At 46.3% G+C, this 24,818-nt stretch overlaps 4 protein-coding genes across 4 annotated transcripts; all 4 read right to left on the reverse strand.

Moving 5' to 3' along the window:
- Positions 1-1,094: 1,094 nt before the first annotated feature.
- Positions 1,095-5,129, reverse strand: LOC115532188 (uncharacterized). Its single transcript, XM_030341790.1, has 4 exons — positions 4,856-5,129; positions 4,040-4,624; positions 3,526-3,645; positions 1,095-3,056 (listed from the first exon to the last, which is right to left on the reverse strand). The coding sequence occupies exons 1-4, from the start codon at positions 4,879-4,881 to the stop codon at positions 2,054-2,056; spliced, it is 1,734 nt and encodes a 577-aa protein (XP_030197650.1). The 5' UTR covers positions 4,882-5,129; the 3' UTR covers positions 1,095-2,053.
- Positions 5,130-5,914: 785 nt separating this feature from the next.
- On the reverse strand, positions 5,915-9,353 carry LOC115532203 (uncharacterized). Its single transcript, XM_030341815.1, has 4 exons — positions 9,023-9,353; positions 8,361-8,945; positions 7,677-7,796; positions 5,915-7,237 (listed from the first exon to the last, which is right to left on the reverse strand). Exons 1-4 carry the CDS (start codon positions 9,046-9,048, stop codon positions 6,352-6,354), a joined length of 1,617 nt encoding a protein of 538 aa, XP_030197675.1. The 5' UTR covers positions 9,049-9,353; the 3' UTR covers positions 5,915-6,351.
- Positions 9,354-12,185: 2,832 nt separating this feature from the next.
- On the reverse strand, positions 12,186-16,866 carry LOC115532197 (apolipoprotein L3). The gene is made up of 4 exons (XM_030341801.1): positions 16,522-16,866; positions 15,706-16,290; positions 15,014-15,133; positions 12,186-14,574 (listed from the first exon to the last, which is right to left on the reverse strand). Exons 1-4 carry the CDS (start codon positions 16,548-16,550, stop codon positions 13,689-13,691), a joined length of 1,620 nt encoding a protein of 539 aa, XP_030197661.1. The 5' UTR covers positions 16,551-16,866; the 3' UTR covers positions 12,186-13,688.
- Positions 16,867-19,686: 2,820 nt separating this feature from the next.
- On the reverse strand, positions 19,687-24,064 carry LOC115532209 (uncharacterized). Its single transcript, XM_030341829.1, has 4 exons — positions 23,746-24,064; positions 22,981-23,556; positions 22,489-22,608; positions 19,687-22,081 (listed from the first exon to the last, which is right to left on the reverse strand). The coding sequence occupies exons 1-4, from the start codon at positions 23,769-23,771 to the stop codon at positions 21,196-21,198; spliced, it is 1,608 nt and encodes a 535-aa protein (XP_030197689.1). The 5' UTR covers positions 23,772-24,064; the 3' UTR covers positions 19,687-21,195.
- Between the last annotated feature and the right edge of the window lie 754 nt (positions 24,065-24,818).

The raw sequence follows: 24,818 nt of genomic DNA on the forward strand, positions 1-24,818 counted from the left end.
TAAGCTGGATAACAGAAGTTGTACATTTAATTTATTATTTAATTTATTTAATTAACAAACCTCTTCCGTAGCCCGACGAACATTGGAAACACTATTCACTGCAACAGTTATTTCCTTCCATATAGCATTCTTTTGCTGGCCTTTAATGCCAGCTTTTAGGCTACCAAATAAAACCAGACGGTTCGCATCCACAAGTGACCCGAGCGTCTCCATTTGGGTCTCGGAAAAATTCCTCTATTTTACCGTTGGACGTTTCTCCATGTCGTAAAAGTTAGGGGCGAGACTTCTGAAGACGTGCTTTTATATGGGCGTGTTACGTTAATTGCGATCGATCTCAGCCGCCGTATTTATCAACACCAAGATTCTTCGTACGCTGGGATTGGTGTGATACGAAGGTTTCGTAAATCTCACGTGGGTCCTATCGTAAGATGAATCATGCGTTCAGATTTGCGCTCATTTCTACGTTCGTTTGATAAATGAGGGCCATTTTGTTGTCCTCAGATATTGAGCCGCGTCGCCAGTGGGTTAGGCAGAGTGCACTCCACTGCGCCACTGAGGAGATGACAATACACAATAATCAATCATCAATAAAGAGGATATACATGACATTAAAATGTATGTGTGTATGTCTATTTCCCTTATGGTGTTTTCCTGACGACTGATAAAAAACGACAGTGTTACCCCTTGTATTTTATTTGACAAAGACAACAGTGTTACCCCTTATGTTTTTTTTCATGACGACCAATAAAAAACAACAGCGTTACCCCTTATGTTTTTTTCATGATGACCAAAGAAAAATGACAGTGTCACTCCTCATGTTTCATTTGATAAAAACGACAATGTTACCCCCTATGTATTGATTGATAAATATCGACAGTGTTACCCCTTATGTTTTTTTCATGACGACCGATAAAAAACGAGTGTTACCCCTTATGTTTCATTTGATAAAAACGACAGGGTTACCCCTCATGTTTCATTTGATTAAAACGACAGTGTTTTTTTTCATGACGACCAATAAAAAACAACAATGTTACGCAAAACACATTCATGTAATAAATGTTTTTCATCTTTTGGTCAAATAAGTTGAAATCAAATCCAATTTGTTGATTTTATTGGCCATTTTAGAAGGAAAATAAACCCAAAATCAATAGGCTGAATCGGCGCAGTGGAAACAAAACCATATTTTTGATAGTATTTCTTAGGGCACAAACTGAAATGAGCTTCAAGAACATGAACAAGAACATGAACTGGTGGGCATGGCCATACCATTACGAACAGATCTTCCCCTGCAGCACACAAAAATCAACACAAATGTATTATTTGTAAGACGGAAATATTTCTAAAACATTTAAAGTTATCATATCAGAAGCCCGCCTACTGCGTCACTACATGGTGTTAATTAAAGCAGCATGGGCGCCACCCTGTGGCGAAGTCTCTCCACTGCCTTTATAAGGTACCAGGTAGAGTTCCATACATCGTCCCTCACACAAGAAATCCACATTTCGCTTATTTTGGTAATTTCTTTATTTGGTTATTTCTTTAAGCTTGCGGGAAGGCACTAATATATATTTATCGTAGGCCTATTGCAGTTGTGTTTTCCTTCTTTCTACTTTTGACTACTTTATTTGGTATACACGTTTAATAAACGATGTCTGAGCTTCTGGATAATAGAGGGATAGGTAGCAGGTGCCTCTGTCTGTAACCCTGAGGTGATTTCCTCCACCACCCGTGTACCCCTGTCAGATGGAGGGGAGAACTTCCAGCCAACATCAGTCAATAGATGCATGGCCAGGACACACACATACATGATGATTGAATGATTTCCAACTGTTTAATTTGACCATCTCTGAGTGAATGAGTTAGTCAAATTTGCAAACAGAACATATTAATGATTGTGCCTTGGTTCTCAGTAATGCGGCAAGTATAGCAAAGAGAACGTCTTAGTTGAAGGGCCGGTTCTCAGTAATATGGTTAGTATTATGCAGCGGTATGATGCCTAAGGGTAATTAAGTACCTCTGGTCCCGGTTCCTTTGTTCCCTTCTGAATCAGGGTTTACAGAATCAGGGTTTTTTTCCACAAAAAGAAAAAACAAAAGCAACCCACAAACATCACAACTATGATGGACTTGAGATAAACTTTCCTTGCTTCCTTGTTCATCTGTGTACTTCTTTGTTCCTCAAATGCTATGAAGCACTGGGTGTAACTTAAAGAGTCACTGATCAGACTGCAGAAAGGCTGCTCCAGTAAACTGCGGCCCCGTTTGGACTCCAGCAGCCCACGGAGCAGGGCCTCGTGCATCGTCTGCCACGCGTCGAGCATCGAGTGCAGGAGGGCCGCCCTGGCCCTGATGAACTGGGAGATGGCGCTCTTGTCCCCTTTGGCCAAACTGATGCTGTCCTTGCAGATGAGGAAGATGTCTAAACCGAGGAACACAGCGTTGAGGCCGATGAACCCAGCCCTGGCGGCCTTGGAGAGGACGGCTGGCCCACGGGCTACCGCCATCCCTAAGTCATCAAGGCCGTCCACAAGGTCATATATGCCTTGGCCAATTTTACCTACATTTCTGACAACCTTGGCTCCTCCCTCAAACGCATGACCATAATCATCCCCTACTACCTCTTCCCTCTGATTGGTCACCTCATCCAGGCACACCTGGATTCTCTCCACATCCTCCATGAAGCTCTGGAAGCCTTCGTTGGCTCTCTCTTGCTGGGCTTTATTGACCGCTATCTCCGTTACTGTGGTGACTACACTGTTTACACCACTGGTGACCCCCAGACCCACCCCCCCCATGGTCAGACCCAGAGACACCCCAGCTGTCACCGGGGCTAGAGCCAGACCCACGATGGCCAGAATCCCCCCCAAGGCCCCCACTGAGCTCCCAGCCACAGTGGAGATCTTGGAGCCCATGCTCATCCGGTCCAGCTGGACGGCACAGCCCTCCATTTCATCGAGGAACTGGAGCATTCTGGGACGACACTCGCTGAACTGGTCGACGAAGCCGGAGACTGGCTTCTCCTGGAATAAGAACACCAGTCTGAAGTCCTGGTCCCTCCTGACGGAATGGAAAATATGAAAATACGTTATTAATCCTTGAAGATATTCCTGACGATATTCAATACGAACAAACATTTCCACGTGTATTGGTTAGAATTGATTCATTTATAATAAAACAGCCATCAAATCTCTACAGCTACATTGGGTTTCAATAAGTGCCCTCGGTACCTAACCATGAAACAACTTAGCCGTTGTGTATAACAACATATTAAGTCTACTTCCAATTAAGTACTTAAAGGTTTTTCACATCTCATTCTGTAATTTCCTGTAAAGGATTATTAAAGGATCTATCTATCTATCTATCTATCTATGGGGATGGCTATGAATGTCGAAGATATTTATAAACGTGAATGATGTCAATGAATCTCCATAAAAGATGTTTGTGTTCGAAGTACCGATCTAAACCCTGATTTGTGGGACCACGAGGACGACTGGCAGCCGGGTACCGCAGTGATGCTCCACCTCACCTGAGACTGCAGAGGGCTTCGACGTGGGCCAGGGTGTTCTGCAGGTCGTCCTCCGTGAGATCCTCCGCAAACTCAACCAAAGGCTGGCGGCGTCTTTTGTGCCCGAAGCCGACAGTAAAGCTGGGAATTAAAATCAAATCAAATAAGTTTTACTTGTGTAGCCCTTAAGCACAGGTCCAGTCTCAAAGGTCTTAACAGGCCGCATATATGACCCCCCCCCCCCCCCCCCCCCACTGACCCTAGCCCCCCAGAGGGCAAGAAACAACTCCCCCTTAATTAGAAAGGAAGAAATCTTGAGAAGGAACGCAGAAGGAGGGATCCCTCCTTCCAGGGATGGTGAGGAGGGCAATCTGTGCCATTATAGAAATACATACATACATACATACATACATATACATACAGACGAAACATTTTAAATGACAGGGTGCAGTTCAATAATACTTTGGAATACTGTGTGTGGGAATTGTGAATGAATCGATCAATGCATCTTCAGCCGCGATCCCAGACAGCCTACCTTGCGTCAATCGTTTTACAGATAATCTTAGTGGTGCGGATGTATTTGTCCAACTCAGCCGCAAAGACGGCCACGTTGTGGAGGCTGGGCGTGAAGAAGACCTCAGCATCTCTCTTGAAGTGCAGGAGGAGAGGACAGACCAGCCGGGCAGCTGAGATGATGTCCTTCACGCTCTCCAGGCTGATCCCCAGAGACAGCTTCACCACCTCTTCTCCGCCCGTGAACACCTGCAGAGAAGTTACTGCGAGCTTCTCCACAGCATCAAGGAAGTAGGTGAGCTTCTTCACTCTTTCCAGAGTGTTCTTCAGCACAGTAGCGAGCTCTTTCTCCAGCTCCTCGCGTTTAGAGCCTGAACTCTTGGTGCGAAGGTATTCCCAGAAGGCTTTGACTTTGTCTGTAGACTTGAACACCTGGAGGAACCCACGGTTCAGTCGACTGGCCCTCTCCTTGATGTCCCTCATCAGCTTCAGCTCTGTCTCCCTCTCGAGCCTCCATTTGGAGTTTTCGTTACAGAATGAGGTCAATGTGTCAAAGTAGTCCAGAGTGTCGGAGACGTACGACTGCAACATCTCCTCCGCGTTTAGTCTGAGGATAAACAACTAGATTAACATTTGGTAACAATAACCGTTTACCGGACGTTGATAAATTATTTCCTTCAATTCCACCTGGTAGATCGCCACATAAGCAGCAGCACACAGACTTAGTGGAGGAATGTCCAAAAAAGTCGGCCATGTTATAGTGATTCACTTTAAATGTGCTTAAGTAAACCGAAACCACAATAGCAGACAGAGTTTGACGTTTGAGAATTAGTCATACCTTTGTATGTGGTCTTCTTCTAGCATCGTTGTCGATTAGTAGATTCAATATATGTTCAGCAGACAGCCAATGTGCTGATCGACTTCTAGGCAACGTGTCACAGTCACAAGTTCACAACTTCAGGCGACGCGTCTGCTAAGTATCGGTTTCCTTATTTCCCAGTCCGGACCTACTTTAATATGTCCAAGGTCCGGACAGAAAGAGCATCCAGCCCTGCGGAGAGTGGGGAGAGGGGAAAAAGAGCAAGAGAGGAGAGGCTGACATACTTGGACTCCGCCAGCAGGGGTCGTGGTTCGGCTTCCTCAGGGATATCAGCAATCTTCGTCTGTTTAACAGAATGTTACAATTCCCCAAAAATCCCTTCCTGAACCTAGAATGAAAGATATATATATATATATATATATATAAAAAAACGGTTCTGTTACTTAATGCTTGATGCAGTATCTTTGTGACTACGGTCTCTGTGACTTGGGTCTTTATGACTGAGGTCTTTGTGACTTGGATCTGTCACAAATGTCCGTGAATGGCAATACTGAGTTAAGGTTTTATGACAGCGCTATGATCCATGGCAGTAAATTGCTTAACAACGTAACCAGCACGTGGGTAGATCCGGAGAAGCTGCCGCTGTTGTATGTGTGTTGTTCACCAGCAAATAAAGCTGTGTTGTAAAAGAAACCTCGACCCTCAATCATTTTTTAGTGTCAAGCAGGAGGATCTTGATGGGGCTCCGTTCACAGCCTCACCTTAGTCCATAAGGCAAAGCCTACATGGGATAGAACAATATTTATGTTATTATAACTCTAGTTCTATGATAGCAATGTTATAACTCTAGTTCTAACTCATAGTTATATGAGTTATGAGTTATAGTTATATGAGTTATATATATTCAATACATTCATTCAATTGACATATTGTATGTTTTTCTTTTAAAACCATAGAGTCAAAGGTTGAAAGGGGACCAACAGCCAAGAGCTAGTGAACCCTGTAGCAGGAGAAACAGGAACCCCCATAAATAGGTGATGATGATGATGATGATGGACCCAGACCCAGACACTCAAGCAGGTTGGCAATGAAGAAGCCTTTAATGAGTGAGCTGTCACATTAAAGAATACACAAACATTAAAGGAAGGTTTAGTTTGGCAGATTAAACATTGAATCATAAAACCACAAACAGAATACACGCACATTTTAAACAATTGATAATATTGCGTCTGGTGCCAGAAAATTAATTTTCGTTCTAAACATCTGCAGAATGCAATAACTCAGGATATGTGTGCAACCTGCACACACACCCGTGTGTTGAGGTTTATCTATCTATTTATCTAACTTGGTGTGTCGTATGAGGACCAACATGAACACACCCTGAGGGCAGCCATGCTGCCTGCTCACATGGGACTCCTCCGAAGAGACACTGAAGAAGATCCTGTCGGCTTACAAGTTACCAAACGTACAAGAAGACCGACGGCCAAACGTCAACATGGACCCACGTCTTCTCATCATGTGCTCACCACACCGACAACTCCTGCGTCGACCTCCGTGGCCTCCGTCAGCGGATTCAAAGGCTGCTCCAGTAAACTGCGGCACCGTTTGGACTCCAGCAGCCCACGGAGCAGGGCCTTGTGCATCGTCTGCCACGCGTCGAGCATCGAGCGCAGGAGGGCAGCCCTGGCTCTGATGAACTGGGAGATGGCGCTCTTGTCCCCTTTGGCCAAACTGATGCTGTCCTTGCAGATGAGGAAGATGTCCAAACCAAGGAACACAGCGTTGAGGGTGATGAACCCAGCCCTGGCGGCCTTGGAGAGGGCGGCTGGCCCACGGGCCGCTGCCATCCCTACGTCATCAAGGCCGTCCACAAGGACATCTATGCCTTTGCCAATTGTACTTACATTTCTGACAACCTTGGCTCCTCCCTTTAACGCATGAACGTAATCCTCTCCTAACACCTCTTCCCTCTGATTGGTCACCTCATCCAGGCACACCTGGATTCTCTCCACATCCTCCATGAAGCTCTGGAAGCCTTTGTTGGCTTTCGTTTGATGGGTTTTATTGACCGCCATCTCCGTTACTGTGGTGACTGCACTGTTTACCGCACTGGTGACCCCCATACCCACCCCCCCCATGGTCAGACCCAGAGACACCCCAGCTGTCACCGGGACTAGAGCCAGACCCACGATGGCCAGAATCCCCCCCACGGCCCCCACTGAGCTCCCAGCCACAGTGGAGATCTTGGAGCCCATGCTCATCCGGTCCAGCTGGACGGCACAGCCCTCCATCTCATCGAGGAACTCGAGCATTCTGGGAAGGCACTCGCTGAACTGGTCTACGAAGCTGGAGACTGACTCCTCCTGGAATAAGAACACCAGTCTGAAGTCCTGGTCCCTCCTGAACAGCGGAATGGAAAAGATGAAAATATGTCATTAACCCTTGAAGATATTCCTGATGATAATCAATACGACAAACCTTTCCATGTGTATTGGTTTGAATTGATCATTGATAATAAAACAGCAATCAAATCTCTACAGCTAGCTTTCAATAAGTGCCCTCGATACCTTACCATGAAACAACTTAGCTTTTTATAACAACAGATTAAGTCTACTTCCAATTCAGTACTTAAAAGTTTGTCATATCTCATGGGGATGGTTATGAATGTCGATATATATAAAACGTGAATGATGTCAATGAATCTCCCTGAAAAATGTCGCCCTCAATCTGAGTAAGAGAACTATTTTGCTATTTGTGTATCAAGTACCGATCTAAAGCCTGATTTGTGGGACCACGAGGACGACTGGTAGCCGGGTCCCGCAGTGATGCTCCTGCTCACCTGAGACTGGAGAGGGCTTCGACGTGGGCCAGGGTGTTCTGCAGGTCCTCCTCCGTGAGATCCTCCGCAAACTCAACCAAAGGCTGGCGGCGTCTTTTGTGCCCGAAGCCGACAGTAAAGCTGGGAATTAAAATCAAATACATTACATTTTACTTGTGTAGCCCTTAAGCACAGGCCAAGTCTCAAAGGTCAAGTGTGGATCAAGTGTGATATTTAACAAGGGTTTTGTAGATATGTAGATATGGGGGTTTGAGATGCAGCGACCACAGGTTGTCTGTTAACTTCCTGTTCAGGTTTCATACCTTTCTTGTCAGCAGCAGAAGAGACACAAACTTGAAAAACAAAAACAAGAAAAAGCAACAACTGCTATTTGCAGTGCTGTACTATTATTCGGATGTATGTAGGCTACTTGATTAAATTGTTTTGATAAAGTACAGGGTTCATCCCGTTCGTCTCGTCCCACCCCTAGTGCTGATAATGTAGTGGGCTGGTCTGGACAGAAAATGCCAGGGCTGAATTTTTGTCCCAGTCCACCCCTGTGTACATATACATACATACATATACATACATACAGAAGAAACATTTTAAATGACAGGGTTCAGTTCAATAATACTTTGGAATACTGTGTGGGAATTGTGAATGAAACGATCAATGCATCTTCAGTCGCGATCCCAGACAGCCTACCTTGCGCCAATCGTTTTACAGATATTCTCAGTGGTGCGGACGTATTTGTCTAACTCAGCCGCAAAGACGGCCACGTTGTGGAGGCTGGGCGTGAAGAAGACCTCAGCATCTCTCTTGAAGTGCAGGAGGAGAGGACAGACCAGTCGGGCAGCTAAGATCATGGCCTTCACACTCTCCAGGCTGAACCCCAAAGACAGCTTCACCACCTCTTCTCCGCCCGTGAAAACCTGCAGAGAAGTTACTGCGAGCTTCTCCACAGCATCCAGGAAGCAGGTGAGTTTCTCCACTCCTTCCCGAGTGTTTTTCAGCACAGTAGCGAGCTCTTTCTCCAGCTCCTCGCGTCTAGTGCCTGAACTCTTGGGGCGAAGGTATTCCCCGAAGGCTTTTCCTTTTTCTGTTGACTTGAACACCTGGAGGAACCCACGGTTCAGTCGGCTGGCCCGCTCCTGGATGTCCCTTATCAGCTCCAGCTCTGTCTCCCTCCAGAGCACCCATTTGAAGTTTGTGTAACAGAATGCGGTCACTGTGTCGAAGCAGTCCAGAGTGTCGGAGACGTACGACTGCAACATCTCCACCGCGTTTGGTCTGAGGATAAACAACTAGATTAAGTAAACCAAAACCACAATTGCAGACGGAGTTTGACATTTAAGCGTTTGTCGTACCTTCGTATATGTTCTTCTTCTAGCATCGTGCTCGATTAGTAGGTACAACATATGTTCCGCAGACCGCCAGTGTCCTGATCGACTTCCAGGCACCGTGTCATAGTTAAAGGCTCAGGCGACGCGTCTGCTAAGTTTCGCTTCCTTATTTCCCAGTCCGGACAGAAAGAGCCCTGGATCGAGTGGGCGGGGCGGAGCCATTCACGTGTCTCAGAAACAAACACGTTAATAAAGTGCGGTCGGACTCTCTTGGCTTCAGCGTACTTTGAGAGCATCCATCCCTGCGCGCGGAACACCAGAGGAGAGAGTGGAGATGGAGCAGGGGAGAGGTGATGCTGCCATACTGGGACTCCGCCAGCAGGGGTCGTGGTTCGGCTTCCTCAGGGCTATCAGCAAACTTCGTCTGTTTAACAGCATGTTGCAATTTCACGAAAATTCCTCCCTGAACCTAGAATGAAAAATACATTTAAAATAACAGTTTTGTTAATTAATGCTGGATGCAATATCTTTGTGTTCAAAAAGCGAAGTTGAGTCCAAGCCCCGTTCTTCACAGGTCAGCTGACCTCCAACACAGTGGTCCATTATAATCAACCGCGACACGCCTGCCCTTGTGTTCCGCAATGTTGGCATGCAACTGAGGTCACGCGTGGGTGATTCTACCAAATGGTGTGAATTGCATATTTCCAGCAAATAAGCCGCCAGGAAAGGGATGAGTCTATAAAGAGGCTGGCATATTATGGTCTGTCGAGAATAACATTTAGATATCAATTAAATAAAACCATTATTCATCTGCCCTTTCTATTGGGAGGTAGCAGTCCCCACCCCAGACTGATAATGAGCGTAATCAAAATAACCTGCCTATCTCCAAGCATTGGTCAGACCAAACAACCTCAGCTCGAGGGCTCCGCTCAACTACCTCAGCTGGACGCCTGCTACCGCCATCGCTAAGAGTAGCCAAATGTCGAACAAAAGAGTCACCACGCTTCTCTGTTTTGCATCGCAATGGTAGCACGAGCGCCCTGCCGACGACTCAGGACCGCAGAGCCGCTCACCAGCTCCCGCAAGAGACTCGGGACTCACCTGTTCAGAGTTCACCTGGACTCTGCATCGCCTCCCCCCCTCACCCCCCACCGCCCCATCTCCTCCCTTACTCTCCTAAAAAATACCCCTCTTATGCGCTCTTTGCATGTTTGTACGTCCTGGCACATAAAAATAGTGCTTAGCATTGTGTAGCATCTTATCCAACAAATGCTGAAATATTTAGCTGTATAATTATTTTCCTGCGTCAGTCTACAGTTTTGCGGGGATACGTCCTTCTTTGAGATAATCTCTAAAAGCTTTGCTGACATCGTTAGCACTCTTGGATGGTAAACGGCGAACCCAGGCGTATTTTGAAAACACATCGATACACAGAAAACGCACACCATCATTTTAGGGTGAAACCATCATATCCACTAGCCTGGCACCGCCCACCTACCTACTTCCGCTCAATTTTCATTTCACTTCAGTACTAGGTCTAGGTCTGCCTAATGTAAATGCGTTCCATGTTAACCAGATTTCTGGCGGTCCAATCAGCGAACAGAGGGAGTGGCTGAGAACGATGTCGTCTAGGTCGCGCGCCAGTTTCAGTTGTAGTCGGAGGAAGACAATGGAGAAGGATACGAGAGAAGCTATTCGGTCTGTTGTGGGAACGCTGCCGAAAATCGATAAATTAAAGCCGGAGCAAGAACAAGCTTTGCAGAATTTTGTTGGTGGCAATGATGTTGTGGCGCTTCTCCCCACCGGGTTCGGGAAAAGTTTGATTATCCAGCTGGCTCCGTTAGTGGTGAAGGAGCCGGTCCCGTCGCATGAAATACGTCACGACCAAACGCTATGCGATTGGTCGTGGCAGATCCAGAGTGGCACTGAGCAGATCCAATCATTTTAAAACTTCTACAGACACCCGCCTCCAAGTGAGTGAACGTTTGTCAATTGAGCAGTTCCAGACCTTCTGTACAAATGAAATGAAGTACGATGGTCTGGTAGGACCAGGCTACATATCCACCTGATCAGCCTGGAAGTGCTTATCGACACCCCTAACCACTAGGTATCTGACCCTCTCTATGTTTGAGGACCGATCGTAGTTCGGTCGATAGATAATTAGCTGTAGTGTTTTGCACAACCTCGGCTTATTCAGTCTGATGTGCTCTGTGACTTAGGTCTTTGAGACTTAGGCCTTTGTGACTTAGGTCTTTGTGACTTAGGCCTTTGTGGCTTAGGTCTTTGTGACTTAGGGCTTTGTGACTTAGGGCTTTGTGACTTAGGTCTTTGTGACTTAGGTCTTTGTGGCTTAGGTCTTTATGACTATGACTACGGTCTTTGTGACTTAGGTTTGTGTGGCTTAGGTTGTGTGACTTAGGTCTATGTGAATTAGGTTTGTGTGAGTTAGGTCTTTGTGACTTTGATCTTTATGACTACGGTCTCTGGACTACGGTTTTTGTGAATACGGTCTCTGTGACTACGGTCTTTGTGACTACGGTCTCTGTGACTACGGTCTTTGTGAATACGGTCTTTATGACTACGGTCTCTATGACTTATGTCTTTATGACTCAGGTCTTTGTGACTGGGATCTGTCACATATGGCCGTGAATGGCAATACTGAGTTAAGGTTTTATGACAGCGCTATAATCTATGGCAGTAAACTGCTTAACAACGTAACCAGCACGTGTGTAGATCCGGAGAAGCTGCCGCTGTTGTATGTGTGCTGTTCAGCAGCAAATAAAGCTGTGTTGTAAAAGAAACCTCGACCCTCAATCATTCTACAGCGTCCAGCAGGAGGATCTTGATGGGGCTCCGTTCACAGCCTCACATTAGTCCATAAGGCAAAGCCTACATGGGATAGAACGATATTTATGTTATTATAACTCTAGTTCTATGATAGCTATGTTGTAACTCTAGTTCTAACTCATAGTTATGAGTTATGAGTTATACATAATGAGTTATAGTTATATAAGTTATAGATATTCAATACATTCATTCAATTGACATATTGTATGTTTTTCTTTAAAACCATAGAGTCAGAGGTTGAAAGGTGACCAACAGCCAAGAGCTAGTGAACCCTGTAGCAGGAGAAACAGGAACCACCATAAGGAGGTGATGATAATGGACCCAGACCCAGACACTCAAGCAGGTTGGCAATGAAAAAGCCTTTAATGAGTGGGCTGCCACATTAAAGAATACAAACACTAACTTTAAAGGAAGGTTTAGATTGGCAGATTAAACATTGAATCATAAAACCACAAACCGAATTCACTCATTTTAAACAATTGATAAAATTGCGCCTGGTGGCAGAAAATAATTCAGCTCTTTCTAAACATCTGCAGAATGCAATTATACAAGGTGTGTGTGTGTGCGTGTGTGTGGGTTGCACACACACGCCACCCCCCCCCCCCCACATTGTCCATCGATTTTGACCCATGATTGTATTATTTCCCACAAAAGTTATTGCTTTAGGCTACAAAGTTCATAACAGAAAGTGTCCTGCTGTCAGTATATGGGGACTCACACGGCTGAGTTTGGCTGAAGAAGTGGACGATTGGACCCGCAAACACACAACATTGGTGTGCGGGATTTGCAATATTGCTCATGTCTTGCTCAACGACTTATGTGATTGACTTTTTTTCTGTTCTTCCATTTTGTTCTTTGTCAACTTTACGGTTTTTGGACTGACTTTGTGAGCTACTGGATACCTGAATTTTCCCAAGGGGATGAATAAAGAATCAATCTATTTATCCATCTTATAAAGAGTGTCCAGCTCCAAATTCTTGGGCAGACACATCTCAGAGAACTTATCATGGACAATAAACACCGCAGCAATAGTAAAGAAAGCACAGAAGCGGTTATACTTTCACCGCACACTCAGGAAAGCCAATCTCTCACAACAGCACCGGAGGTCCTTCTATCGCTGCTCCATTGAGAGTGTGCTCATCTACGGCCTCCTGTCGTGGTACGGTAGCAGTCCTGCTGCAGACAGGAAGTCCCTGCAGAGGACTATAAAAACCGCCCAAAACATCATCAACCAACATCTGCCGACCATGGACACCATCTTCAACTCCCGATGCTTGCAGAAGACACACAACACTCTGAAAGACTCATTCCACCCTGTTTGTTCCAATTATCTGTTTGAACTGCTGCCCTCAGGGGAACGTAACATGTCCATCAGAACACGCACTACAAGATTCTTGACGTTTCTATCCCAAAGCAGTCACCGTACTCAACTGACCTGAAAACAAACCCACTAGCTCTGACAGCATTAATCTGTGACATCCACACCTAATGCAATGCTATGCACTTTATATATTTTGCACTACTGTTTTAAGGCATACAATGGCACTGAGTATATGGTATATTGTAGAGGTGATTGTACTGAGTGAATGATATGAGAGTGTATTATTTTACTTCATTGAGTATTTATTATGCTACCTTTCTGTTTTTAATGAGTCCAGTACGTGAGTACGCATTGAATTCCGTTGTTTTCCTGTGCAATGGCAAATTAATCTAATCTAATCTAATCTCGGTGTGTCATATGAGGACCAACATGAACACACCCTGAGGGCGGCCATGCTGCCTGCTCCACCAAACGTACAAGAGCACCGACGGCCAAACGTCAACATGGACCCACGTCTTCTCATCATGTGCTCACCACACCGACAACTCCTGCGTCGACCTCCGTGGCCTCCGTCAGCGGATTCAAAGGCTGCTCCAGTAAACTGCGGCCCCGTTTGGACTCCAGCAGCCCACGGAGCAGGGCCTTGTGCATCGTCTGCCACGCGTCGAGCATCGAGCGCAGGAGGGCAGCCCTGGCTCTGATGAACTGGGAGATGGCGCTCTTGTCCCCTTTGGCCAAACTGATGCTGTCCTTGCAGATGAGGAAGATGTCCAAACCAAGGAACACAGCGTTGAGGGTGATGAACCCAGCCCTGGCGGCCTTGGAGAGGGCGGCTGGCCCACGGACCGCTGCCATCCCTACGTCATCAAGGCCGTCCACAAGGATATCTATGCCTTGTCCAATTGTACTTACATTTCTGACAACCTTGGCTCCTCCCTTTAACGCATGAACATAATCCTCTCCTACTACCTCTTCCCTCTGATTGGTCACCTCATCCAGGCACACCTGGATTCTCTCCACATCCTCCATGAAGCTCTGGAAGCCTTCGTTGGCTTTCGTTTGATGGGTTTTATTGACCGCTATCTCCGTTACTGTGGTGACTAGACTGTTTACACCACTGGTGACCCCCAGACCCAACCCCCCCATGGTCAGACCCAGAGACACCCCAGCTGTCACCGGGGCTAGAGCCAGACCCACGATGGCCATGACCCCCCCCACGGCCCCCACCGAGCTCCCAGCCACAGTGGAGATCTTGGAGCCCATGCTCATCCGGTCCAGCTGGACGGCACAGCCCTCCATCTCATCGAGGAACTCGAGCATTCTGGGAAGGCACTCGCTGAACTGGTCGACGAAGCTGGAGACTGACTCCTCCTGGAATAAGAACACCAGTCTGAAGTCCTGGTCCCTCCTGAACAGCGGAATGGAAAAGATGAAAATATGTCATTAACCCTTGAAGATATTCCTGATGATAATCAATACGACAAACCTTTCCATGTGTATTGGTTTGAATTGATCATTGATAATAAAACAGCAATCAAATCTCTACAGCTAGCTTTCAATAAGTGCCCTCGATACCTTACCATGAAACAACTTAGCTTTTTATAACAACAGATTAAGTCTACTTCCAATTCAGTACTTAAAAGTTTGTCATATCTCATGGGGATGGTTATGAATGTCGATATTTATCAAACGTGAATGATGTCAATGAATCTCCCTGAAAAATGTCGCCCTCAATCTGAGTAAGAGAACTATTTTGCTATTTGTGTATCAAGTACCGATCTAAAGCCTGATTTGTGGGACCACGAGGACGACTGGCAGCCGGGTCCCGCAGTGATGCTCCTGCTCACCTGAGACTGGAGAGGGCTTCGACGTGGGCCAGGGTGTTCTGCAGGTCCTCCTCTGTGAGATCCTCCGCAAACTCAACCAAAGGCTGGCGGCGTCTTTTGTGCCCGAAGCCGACAGTAAAGCTGGGAATTAAAATCAAATACATTACATTTTACTTGTGTAGCCCTTAAGCACAGGCCAAGTCTCAAAGGTCAAGTGTGGATCAAGTGTGATATTTAACAAGGGTTTTGTAGATATGTAGATATGGGGGTTTGAGATGCAGCGACCACAGGTTGTCTGTTAACTTCCTGTTCAGGTTTCATACCTTTCTTGTCAGCAGCAGAAGAGACACAAACTTGAAATAAAAAAATAAAAAAAAGTAACAACTGCTATTTGCAGTGCTGTACTATTATTCGGATGTATGTAGGCTACTTGATTAAATTGTTTTAATAAAGTACAGGGTTCATCCCGTTCGTCTCGTCCCACCCCTAGTGCTGATAATGTAGTGGGCTGGTCTGGACAGAAAATGCCAGGGCTGAATTTTTGTCCCAGTCCACCCCTGTGTACATATACATACATACATACATACATATACATACATACAGAAGAAACATTTTAAATGACAGGGTTCAGTTCAATAATACTTTGGAATACTGTGTGGGAATTGTGAATGAAACGATCAATGCATCTTCAGTCGCGATCCCAGACAGCCTACCTTGCGCCAATCGTTTTACAGATATTCTCAGTGGTGCGGACGTATTTGTCTAACTCAGCCGCAAAGACGGCCACGTTGTGGAGGCTGGGCGTGAAGAAGACCTCAGCATCTCTCTTGAAGTGCAGGAGGAGAGGACAGACCAGCCGGGCAGCTAAGATCATGGCCTTCACACTCTCCAGGCTGAACCCCAAAGACAGCTTCACCACCTCTTCTCCGCCCGTGAACACCTGCAGAGAAGTTACTGCGAGCTTCTCCACAGCATCCAGGAAGCAGGTGAGTTTCTCCACTCCTTCCCGAGTGTTTTTCAGCACAATAGCGAGCTCTTTCTCCAGCTCCTCGCGTCTAGTGCCTGAACTCTTGGGGCGAAGGTATTCCCCGAAGGCTTTTCCTTTTTCTGTTGACTTGAACACCTGGAGGAACCCACGGTTCAGTCGGCTGGCCCGCTCCTGGATGTCCCTTATCAGCTCCAGCTCTGTCTCCCTCCAGAGCACCCATTTGAAGTTTGTGTAACAGAATGCGGTCACTGTGTCGAAGCAGTCCAGAGTGTCGGAGACGTACGACTGCAACATCTCCACCGCGTTTGGTCTGAGGATAAACAACTAGATTAACATTTGGTAACAATAACCGTTTACAGGACGTTGATATATTATTTCCTTCAATTCCACCTGGTAGATCGCCATCTAAGCAGCAGCACACAGACTTAGTGGAGGAATTTCCAAAGGAGTCGGACCTGTTATAGTTGTTCACTATAAATTTGCTTAAGCAAACCGAAACCACAATAGCAGACGGAGTTTGACATTTGAGAGTTTGTCGTACCTTCGTATGTGTTCTTCTTCTTCTAGCATCGTGCTCGATTAGTAGGTACAACATATGTTCCGCAGACCGCCAGTGTCCTGATCGACTTCCAGGCACCGTGTCATAGTTAAAGGCTCAGGCGACGCGTCTGCTAAGTTTCGCTTCCTTATTTCCCAGTCCGGACAGAAAGAGCCCTGGATCGAGTGGGCGGGGCGGAGCCATTCACATGTCTCAGAAACAAACACGTTAATAAAGTGCGGTCGGACTCTCTTGGCTTCAGGGTACTTTGAGAGCATCCATCCCTGCGCGCGGAACACCAGAGGAGAGAGTGGAGATGGAGTAGGGGAGAGGTGATGCTGCCATACTGGGACTCCGCCAGCAGGGGTCGTGGTTCGGCTTCCTCAGGGCTATCAGCAAACTTCGTCTGTTTAACAGCATGTTACAATTTCACGAAAATTCCTCCCTGAACCTAGAATGAAAAATACATTTAAAATAACAGTTTTGTTAATTAATGCTGGATGCAATATCTTTGTGTTCAAAAAGCGAAGTTGAGTCCAAGCCCCGTGCTTCACAGGTCAGCTGACCTCCAACACAGTGGTCCATTATAATCAACCGCGACACGCCTGCCCTAGTGTTCCGCAATGTTGGCATGCAACTGAGGTCACGCGTGGGTGATTCTACCAAATGGTGTGAATTGCATATTTCCAGCAAATAAGCCGCCAGGAAAGGGATGAGTCTATAAAGAGGCTGGCATATTATGGTCTGTCGAGAATAAAATTTAGATATCAATTAAATAAAACCATTATTCATCTGCCCTTTCTATTGGGAGGTAGCAGTCCCCACCCCAGACTCATAATGAGCGTAATCAAAATAACCTGCCTATCTCCAAGCATTGGTCAGACCAAACAACCTCAGCTCGAGGGCTCCGCTCAACTACCTCAGCTGGACGCCTGCTACCGCCGTCGCTAAGAGCAGCCAAATGTCGAACAAAAGAGTCACCACGCTTCTCTGTTTTGCATCGCAATGGTAGCACGAGCGCCCTGCCGACGACTCAGGACCGCAGAGGCGCTCACCAGCTCCCGTAAGAGACTCGAGACTCACCTGTTCAGAGTTCACCTGGACTCTGCATCGCCTCCCCCCCTCACCCCCCACCGCCCCATCTCCTCCCTTACTCTCCTAAAAATACCCCTCTTATGCGCTCTTTGCATGTTTGTACGTCCTGGCACATAAAAATAGTGCTTAGCATTGTGTAGCATCTTATCCAACAAATGCTGAAATATTTAGCTGTATAATTATTTTCCTGCGTCAGTCTACAGTTTTGCGGGGATACGTCCTTCTTTGAGATAATCTCTAAAAGCTTTGCTGACATCGTTAGCACTCTTGGATGGTAAACGGCGAACCCAGGCATATTTTGAAAACACATCGATACACAGAAAACGCACACCATCATTTTAGGGTGAAACCATAATATCCACTAGCCTGGCACCGCCCACCTACCTACTTCCGCTCAATTTTCATTTCACTTCAGTACTAGGTCTAGGTCTGCCTAATGTAAATGCGTTCCATGTTAACCAGATTTCTGGCGGTCCAATCAGCGAACAGAGGGGGTGGCTGAGAACGATGTCGTCTAGGTCGCGCGCCAGTTTCAGTTGTAGTCGGAGGAAGACAATGGAGAAGGATACGAGAGAAGCTATTCGGTCTGTTGTGGGAACGCTGCCGAAAATCGATAAATTAAAGCCGGAGCAAGAACAAGCTTTGCAGAATTTTGTTGGTGGCCATGATGTTGTGGCGCTTCTCCCCACCGGGTTCGGGAAAAGTTTGATTTTCCAGCTGGCTCCGTTAGTGGCGAAGGAGCCGGTCCCGTCGCATGACATACGTCACGACCAAACGCTATGCGATTGGTTGTGGCAGATCCAGAGTGGCACTGAGCAGATCCAATCATTTTAAAACTTCTACAGACACCCGCCTCCAAGTGAGTGAACGTTTGTCAATTGAGCAGTTCCAGACCTTCTGTACAAATGAAATGAAGTATGATGGTCTGGTAGGACCAGGCTACATATCTACCTGATCAGCCTGGAAGTGCTTATCGACACCCCTAACCACTAGGTATCTGACCCTCGCTATGTTTGAGGACCGATCGTAGTTCGGTCGATAGATAATTAGCTGTAGTGTTTTGCACAATCTCGGCTTATTCAGTCTGATGTGCTCTGTGACTTAGGTCTTTGAGACTTAGGCCTTTGTGACTTAGGTCTTTGTGACTTAGGCCTTTGTGGCTTAGGTCTTTGTGACTTAGGGCTTTGTGACTTAGGTCTTTGTGACTTAGGTCTTTGTGACTTAGGTCTTTGTGGCTAAGGTCTTTGTGACTTAGGTCTTTATGACTATGACTACGGTCTTTGTGACTTAGGTTTGTGTGGCTTAGGTTGTGTGACTTAGGTCTATGTGAATTAGGTTTGTGTGAGTTAGGTCTTTGTGACTTTGATCTTTATGACTACGGTCTCTGGACTACGGTTTTTGTGAATACGGTCTCTGTGACTACGGTCTTTGTGACTACGGTCTCTGTGACTACGGTCTTTGTGAATACGGTCTTTATGACTACGGTCTCTGTGACTTATGTCTTTATGACTGGGATCTGTCACATATGGCCGTGAATGGCAATACTGAGTTAAGGTTTTATGACAGCGCTATAATCTATGGCAGTAAACTGCTTAACAACGTAACCAGCACGTGTGTAGATCCGGAGAAGCTGCCGCTGTTGTATGTGTGCTGTTCAGCAGCAAATAAAGCTGTGTTGTAAAAGAAACCTCGACCCTCAATCATTCTACAGCGTCCAGCAGGAGGATCTTGATGGGGCTCCGTTCACAGCCTCACATTAGTCCATAAGGCAAAGCCTACATGGGATAGAACGATATTTATGTTATTATAACTCTAGTTCTATGATAGCTATGTTGTAACTCTAGTTCTAACTCATAGTTATGAGTTATGAGTTATACATAATGAGTTATAGTTATATAAGTTATAGATATTCAATACATTCATTCAATTGACATATTGTATGTTTTTCTTTAAAACCATAGAGTCAGAGGTTGAAAGGTGACCAACAGCCAAGAGCTAGTGAACCCTGTAGCAGGAGAAACAGGAACCACCATAAGGAGGTGATGATAATGGACCCAGACCCAGACACTCAAGCAGGTTGGCAATGAAAAAGCCTTTAATGAGTGGGCTGCCACATTAAAGAATACAAACACTAACTTTAAAGGAAGGTTTAGATTGGCAGATTAAACATTGAATCATAAAACCACAAACCGAATTCACTCATTTTAAACAATTGATAAAATTGCGCCTGGTGGCAGAAAATAATTCAGCTCTTTCTAAACATCTGCAGAATGCAATTATACAAGGTGTGTGTGTGTGCGTGTGCGTGGGTTGCACACACACGCCACCCCCCCCCACATTGTCATTCGATTTTGACACATGATTGTATTATTTCCCACAAAATACAAGTTATTGCTTTAGGCTACAAAGTTCATAACAGAAAGTGTCCTGCTGTCAGTATATGGGCAGTAGACTCACACGGCTGAGTTTGGCTGAAGAAGTGGACGATTGGACCCGCAAACACACAACATTGGTGTGCGGGATTTGCAATATTGCTCATGTCTTGCTCAACGACTTATGTGATTGACTTTTTTTCTGTTCTTCCATTTTGTTCTTTGTCAACTTTACGGTTTTTGGACTGACTTTGTGAGCTACTGGATACCTGAATTTTCCCAAGGGGATGAATAAAGAATCAATATATTTATCCATCTTATAGAGAGAGTGTCCAGCTTCAAATTCTTGGGCATATACTTCTCAGAGAACTTATCATGGACAATAAACACCGCAGCAATAGTAAAGAAAGCACAGAAGCGGTTATACTTTCTTCGCACACTCAGGAAAGCCAATCTCTCACAACAGCACCGGAGGTCCTTCTATCGCTGCTCCATTGAGAGTGTGCTCACCTACGGCCTCCTGTCGTGGTACGGTAGCAGTCCTGCTGCAGACAGGAAGTCCCTGCAGAGGACTATAAAAACCGCCCAAAACATCATCAACCAACATCTGCCGACCATGGACACCATCTTCAACTCCCGATGCTTGCAGAAGACACACAACACTCTGAAAGACTCATTCCACCCTGTTTGTTCCAATTATCTGTTTGAACTGCTGCCCTCAGGGGAACGTAACATGTCCATCAGAACACGCACTACAAGATTCTTGACGTTTCTATCCCAAAGCAGTCACCGTACTCAACTGACCTGAAAACAAACCCACTAGCTCTGACAGCATTAATCTGTGACATCCACACCTAATGCAATGCTATGCACTTTATATATTTTGCACTACTGTTTTAAGGCATACAATGGCACTGAGTATATGGTATATTGTAGACGTGATTGTACTGAGTGAATGATATGAGTGTATTATTTTACTTCATTGAGTATTTATTATGCTACCTTTCTGTTTTTAATGAGTCCAGTACGTGAGTACGCATTGAATTCCGTTGTTTTCCTGTGCAATGGCAAATTAATCTAATCTAATCTAATCTCGGTGTGTCATATGAGGACCAACATGAACACACCCTGAGGGCAGCCATGCTGCCTGGTCCACCAAACGTACAAGAGCACCGACGGCCAAACGTCAACATGGACCCACGTCTTCTCATCATGTGCTCACCACACCGACAACTCCTGCGTCGACCTCCGTGGCCTCCGTCAGCGGATTCAAAGACTGCTCCAGTAAACTGCAGCCCCGTTTGGACTCCAGCAGCCCACGGAGCAGGGCCTCGTGCATCGTCTGCCACGCGTCGAGCATCGAGCGCAGGAGGGCAGCCCTGGCTCTGATGAACTGGGAGATGGCGCTCTTGTCCCCTTTGGCCAAACTGATGCTGTCCTTGCAGATGAGGAAGATGTCTAAACCGAGGAACACAGCGTTGAGGCCGATGAACCCAACCCTGGCGGCCTTGGAGAGGGCGGCTGGCCCACGGGCCGCTGCCATCCCTACGTCATCAAGGCTGTCCACAAGGACATTCACGCCTTGGCCAATTGCACTTACATTTCTGACAACATTGGCTCCTCCCTCAAACGCATGACCATAATCCTCTCCTAACACCTCTTCCCTCTGATTGGTCACTTTTTCCAGGCACACCTGGATTCTCTCCACATCCTCCATGAAGCTCTGGAGGCCTTCACAGGCTTTCGTTTGCTGGGCTTTATTGACCGCTATCTCCGTTACTGAGGTGACTATACCGTTTACCCCACTGGTGACCCCCAGACCCAGCCCCCCAAAGGTCAGACCCAGAGACACCCCAGCTGTCACCGGGGCTAGAGCCAGACCCACGATGGCCATGACCCCCCCCACGGCCCCCACTGAGCTCCCAGCCACAGTGGAGATCTTGGAGCCCATGCTCATCCGGTCCAGCTGGACGGCACAGCCCTCCATCTCATCGAGGAACTCGAGCATTCTGGGATGGCACTCGCTGAACTGGTCTACGAAGCTGGAGACTGACTGCTCCTGGAATAAGAACACCAGTCTGAAGTCCTGTTCCCTCCTGAACGGCGGAATGGAAAAGATGAAAATAGGTTATTAACCCTTGAAGATATTCCTGAGGATAATCAATACGAACAAACCTTTCCATGTGTATTGGTTTGAATTGATTAATTGATAATAAAACAGCCATCGAATCTCTACAGCTAGCTTAGGTTTCAATAAGTGCCCTCGATACCTTACCATGAAACAACTTTTGTGAATACAGATTAAGTCTACATCCAATTCAGTACTTAAAGGTTTGTCATATCTCATGGGGATGGTTATGAATGTCGAGGATATTTATAAACTTCAATGATGTCAATGAATCTCCATAAAAGATGTTTGTGTTTTAAGTACCGATCTAAACCCTGATTTGTGGGACCACGAGGGCGACTGGCAGCCGGGTCCCGCAGTGATGCTCCTGCTCACCTGAGACTGGAAAGGGCTTCGACGTGGGCCAGGGTGTTCTGCAGGTCCTCCTCCGTGAGATCCTCCGCAAACTCAACCAAAGGCTGGCGGCGTCTTTTGTGCCCGAACCCGACAGTAAAGCTGGGAATTAAAATCAAATCAATTACGTTTTACTTGTGTAGCCCTTAAGCACAGGTCCAGTCTCAAAGGTCTAAACAGGCCATATATAAGACCCTCCCCCCCTGACCCTAGCCCCCCAAAGGGCAAGAAAAAACTCCCTTAATTAGAAAGGAAGAAATCTTGAGAAGGAACGCAGAAGGAGGGATCCCTCCTTCCAGGGATGGTGAGGAGGGCAATCGGTGCCATTATAGACATACATACGTACATACATATACATACAGACGAAACATTTTAAATGACAGGGTTCGGTTCAATAATACTTTGGAATACTGTGTGTGGGAATTGTGAATGAATCGATCAATGCATCTTCAGTCGCGATCCCAGACAGCCTACCTTGCGTCAATCGTTTTACAGATAATCTTAGTGGTGCGGATGTATTTGTCCAACTCAGCCGCAAAGACTGCCACGTTGTGGAGGCTGGGCATGAAGAAGACCTCAGCATCTTTCTTGAAGTGCAGGAGGTGAGGACAGACCAGCCGGGCAGCTAAGATGATGTCCTTCACACTCTCCAGGCTGAACCCCAAAGACAGCTTCACCACCTCTTCTCCACCCATGAACACCTGCAGAGAAGTTACTGCGAGCTTCTCCACAGCATCCAGGAAGCAGGTGAGCTTCTCCACTCCTCCCAGAGTGTTCTTCAGCACAGTAGCTAGCTCTTTCTCCAGCTCTTTGCTTCTAGTGCCTGAACTCCAATAGTCCCCGAAGGCTTTTCCTACATTTGTAGACTTGAACACCTGGAGGAACCCACGGTTCAGTCGGCTGGCCCTTTCCTCGATGTCCCTCATCAGCTCCAGCTCTGTCTCCCTCTCGAGCCTCCATTTGGAGTTTTCGTTGCAGAATGCGGTCACTGTGTCAAAGTAGTCCAGAGTGTCGGAGACGTACGACTGCAACATCTCCACCGCATTTGGTCTGAGGATAAACAACTAGATTAACATTCGGTAACAATAACCGCTTGCAGGACGTTGATATATTATTTCCTTCAATTCCACCTGTTAGATCGCCGTATAAGCAGCAGCACACAGACATAGTGGAGGAATGTGGTTCACAAACCGAAACCACAATAGCAGACGGAGTTTGACGTTTGAGAATTAATCGTACCTTTGTATGTGGTCTTCTTCTAGCATCGTTTTCGATTAGAAGGTTCAATATATTTCCTGCAGACCGCCAATATGCTGATCTTCTAGGCAACGTGTCACAGTCACAAGTTCACAACTTCAGGCGACGCGTCTGCTAAGTTTCGGTTTCCTTATTTCCCAGTCCGGACAGAAAGAGCCCTTGTTCGAGGGGGCGGGGCGGAGCCATTCACATGTCTCACAAACACAATAAAGCGCGGTCTGACTCTTGGCTTCAGGTAACTTTGAGAGCATCCGGCCCTGCGGAACACCAGAGGAGAGAGGGGAGAAGGAGTAAAAGGAGAGGAGAGATGAGGCTGCCATACTGGGACTCCGCCAGCAGGGGTCATGGTTCCTCAGGGTTATCAGCATTCTTCGTCAGCATGTCATATTTCCCAAAAAAAACCTTCCTGAACCTAGCATGAAAAATAATTAAAAAAACTGTTCTGTTACCTAATGCTGGATGCAATATCGTGTTCATAAAGCGAAGTTGAGTCCAAGCCCCTTGTTTCACAGGTCAGCCGACCTCCAACACAGTGGTGCATTATAATAAACCTGCCATTGTGTTTCGCAATGTTGGCGTGCAACAGAGATCACGCGTGGGTGATTCTACCAAATGGTGTGAATTGCATAATTCCAGCAAATAAGCAGGCAGTTAAGGGATGAGTCTACTTTTAGAGGCTGCCATATTATGGGCTGTCGTAGTCTAGGAATTCTTATAATACAATCTGGATATAAATTAAATAAAACCATTATTTATCTCTAGTGTCTATTGCGAGGCAGCAGTCCATACCCCAGACTCAGAAATGTGTGCATAAAAAGAACACTTGGATCGAGATATTTAGCCCAAAACGTATTTTCAACTGCAAGTCTACCACTCTGGCAACTGTTTGGATTTTCGAAGCTTGTACATCGACACGCCCACTTCTGCCCACGCCCACTTTTGATGTCACCAAGTGGGCGGGCCTATTTGGAAACAGTTTGTAATGGCTGATATACTGGGCGCATTCCACTGAAAATGAGATTCAACACTTAATTGCATATATTCATACTGTATAA

This window comes from Gadus morhua, chromosome 2, assembly GCF_902167405.1.
Source record: "Gadus morhua chromosome 2, gadMor3.0, whole genome shotgun sequence".
NCBI lineage: Eukaryota > Metazoa > Chordata > Actinopteri > Gadiformes > Gadidae > Gadus > Gadus morhua.

Coding starts and splice junctions, on each gene's coding strand:
- LOC115532197 (XM_030341801.1), bottom strand. CDS start 16,550: ATGCTAGAAGAAGAAGAACACATACGAAG. Junction 16,291..16,521: donor GAAGAAGAACACATACGAAG/GTACGACAAACT, acceptor GTTTATCCTCAG/ACCAAACGCGGTGGAGATGT. Junction 15,134..15,705: donor TGTAAAACGATTGGCGCAAG/GTAGGCTGTCTG, acceptor TTTAATTCCCAG/CTTTACTGTCGGCTTCGGGC.
- LOC115532188 (XM_030341790.1), bottom strand. CDS start 4,881: ATGCTAGAAGAAGACCACATACAAAG. Junction 3,646..4,039: donor TGTAAAACGATTGACGCAAG/GTAGGCTGTCTG, acceptor TTTAATTCCCAG/CTTTACTGTCGGCTTCGGGC. Junction 3,057..3,525: donor GAAGCCCTCTGCAGTCTCAG/GTGAGGTGGAGC, acceptor CCATTCCGTCAG/GAGGGACCAGGACTTCAGAC.
- LOC115532203 (XM_030341815.1), bottom strand. CDS start 9,048: ATGCTAGAAGAAGAACATATACGAAG. Junction 8,946..9,022: donor GAAGAAGAACATATACGAAG/GTACGACAAACG, acceptor GTTTATCCTCAG/ACCAAACGCGGTGGAGATGT. Junction 7,238..7,676: donor GAAGCCCTCTCCAGTCTCAG/GTGAGCAGGAGC, acceptor TCCGCTGTTCAG/GAGGGACCAGGACTTCAGAC.
- LOC115532209 (XM_030341829.1), bottom strand. CDS start 23,771: ATGCTAGAAGAAGACCACATACAAAG. Junction 23,557..23,745: donor GAAGAAGACCACATACAAAG/GTACGATTAATT, acceptor GTTTATCCTCAG/ACCAAATGCGGTGGAGATGT. Junction 22,609..22,980: donor TGTAAAACGATTGACGCAAG/GTAGGCTGTCTG, acceptor TTTAATTCCCAG/CTTTACTGTCGGGTTCGGGC.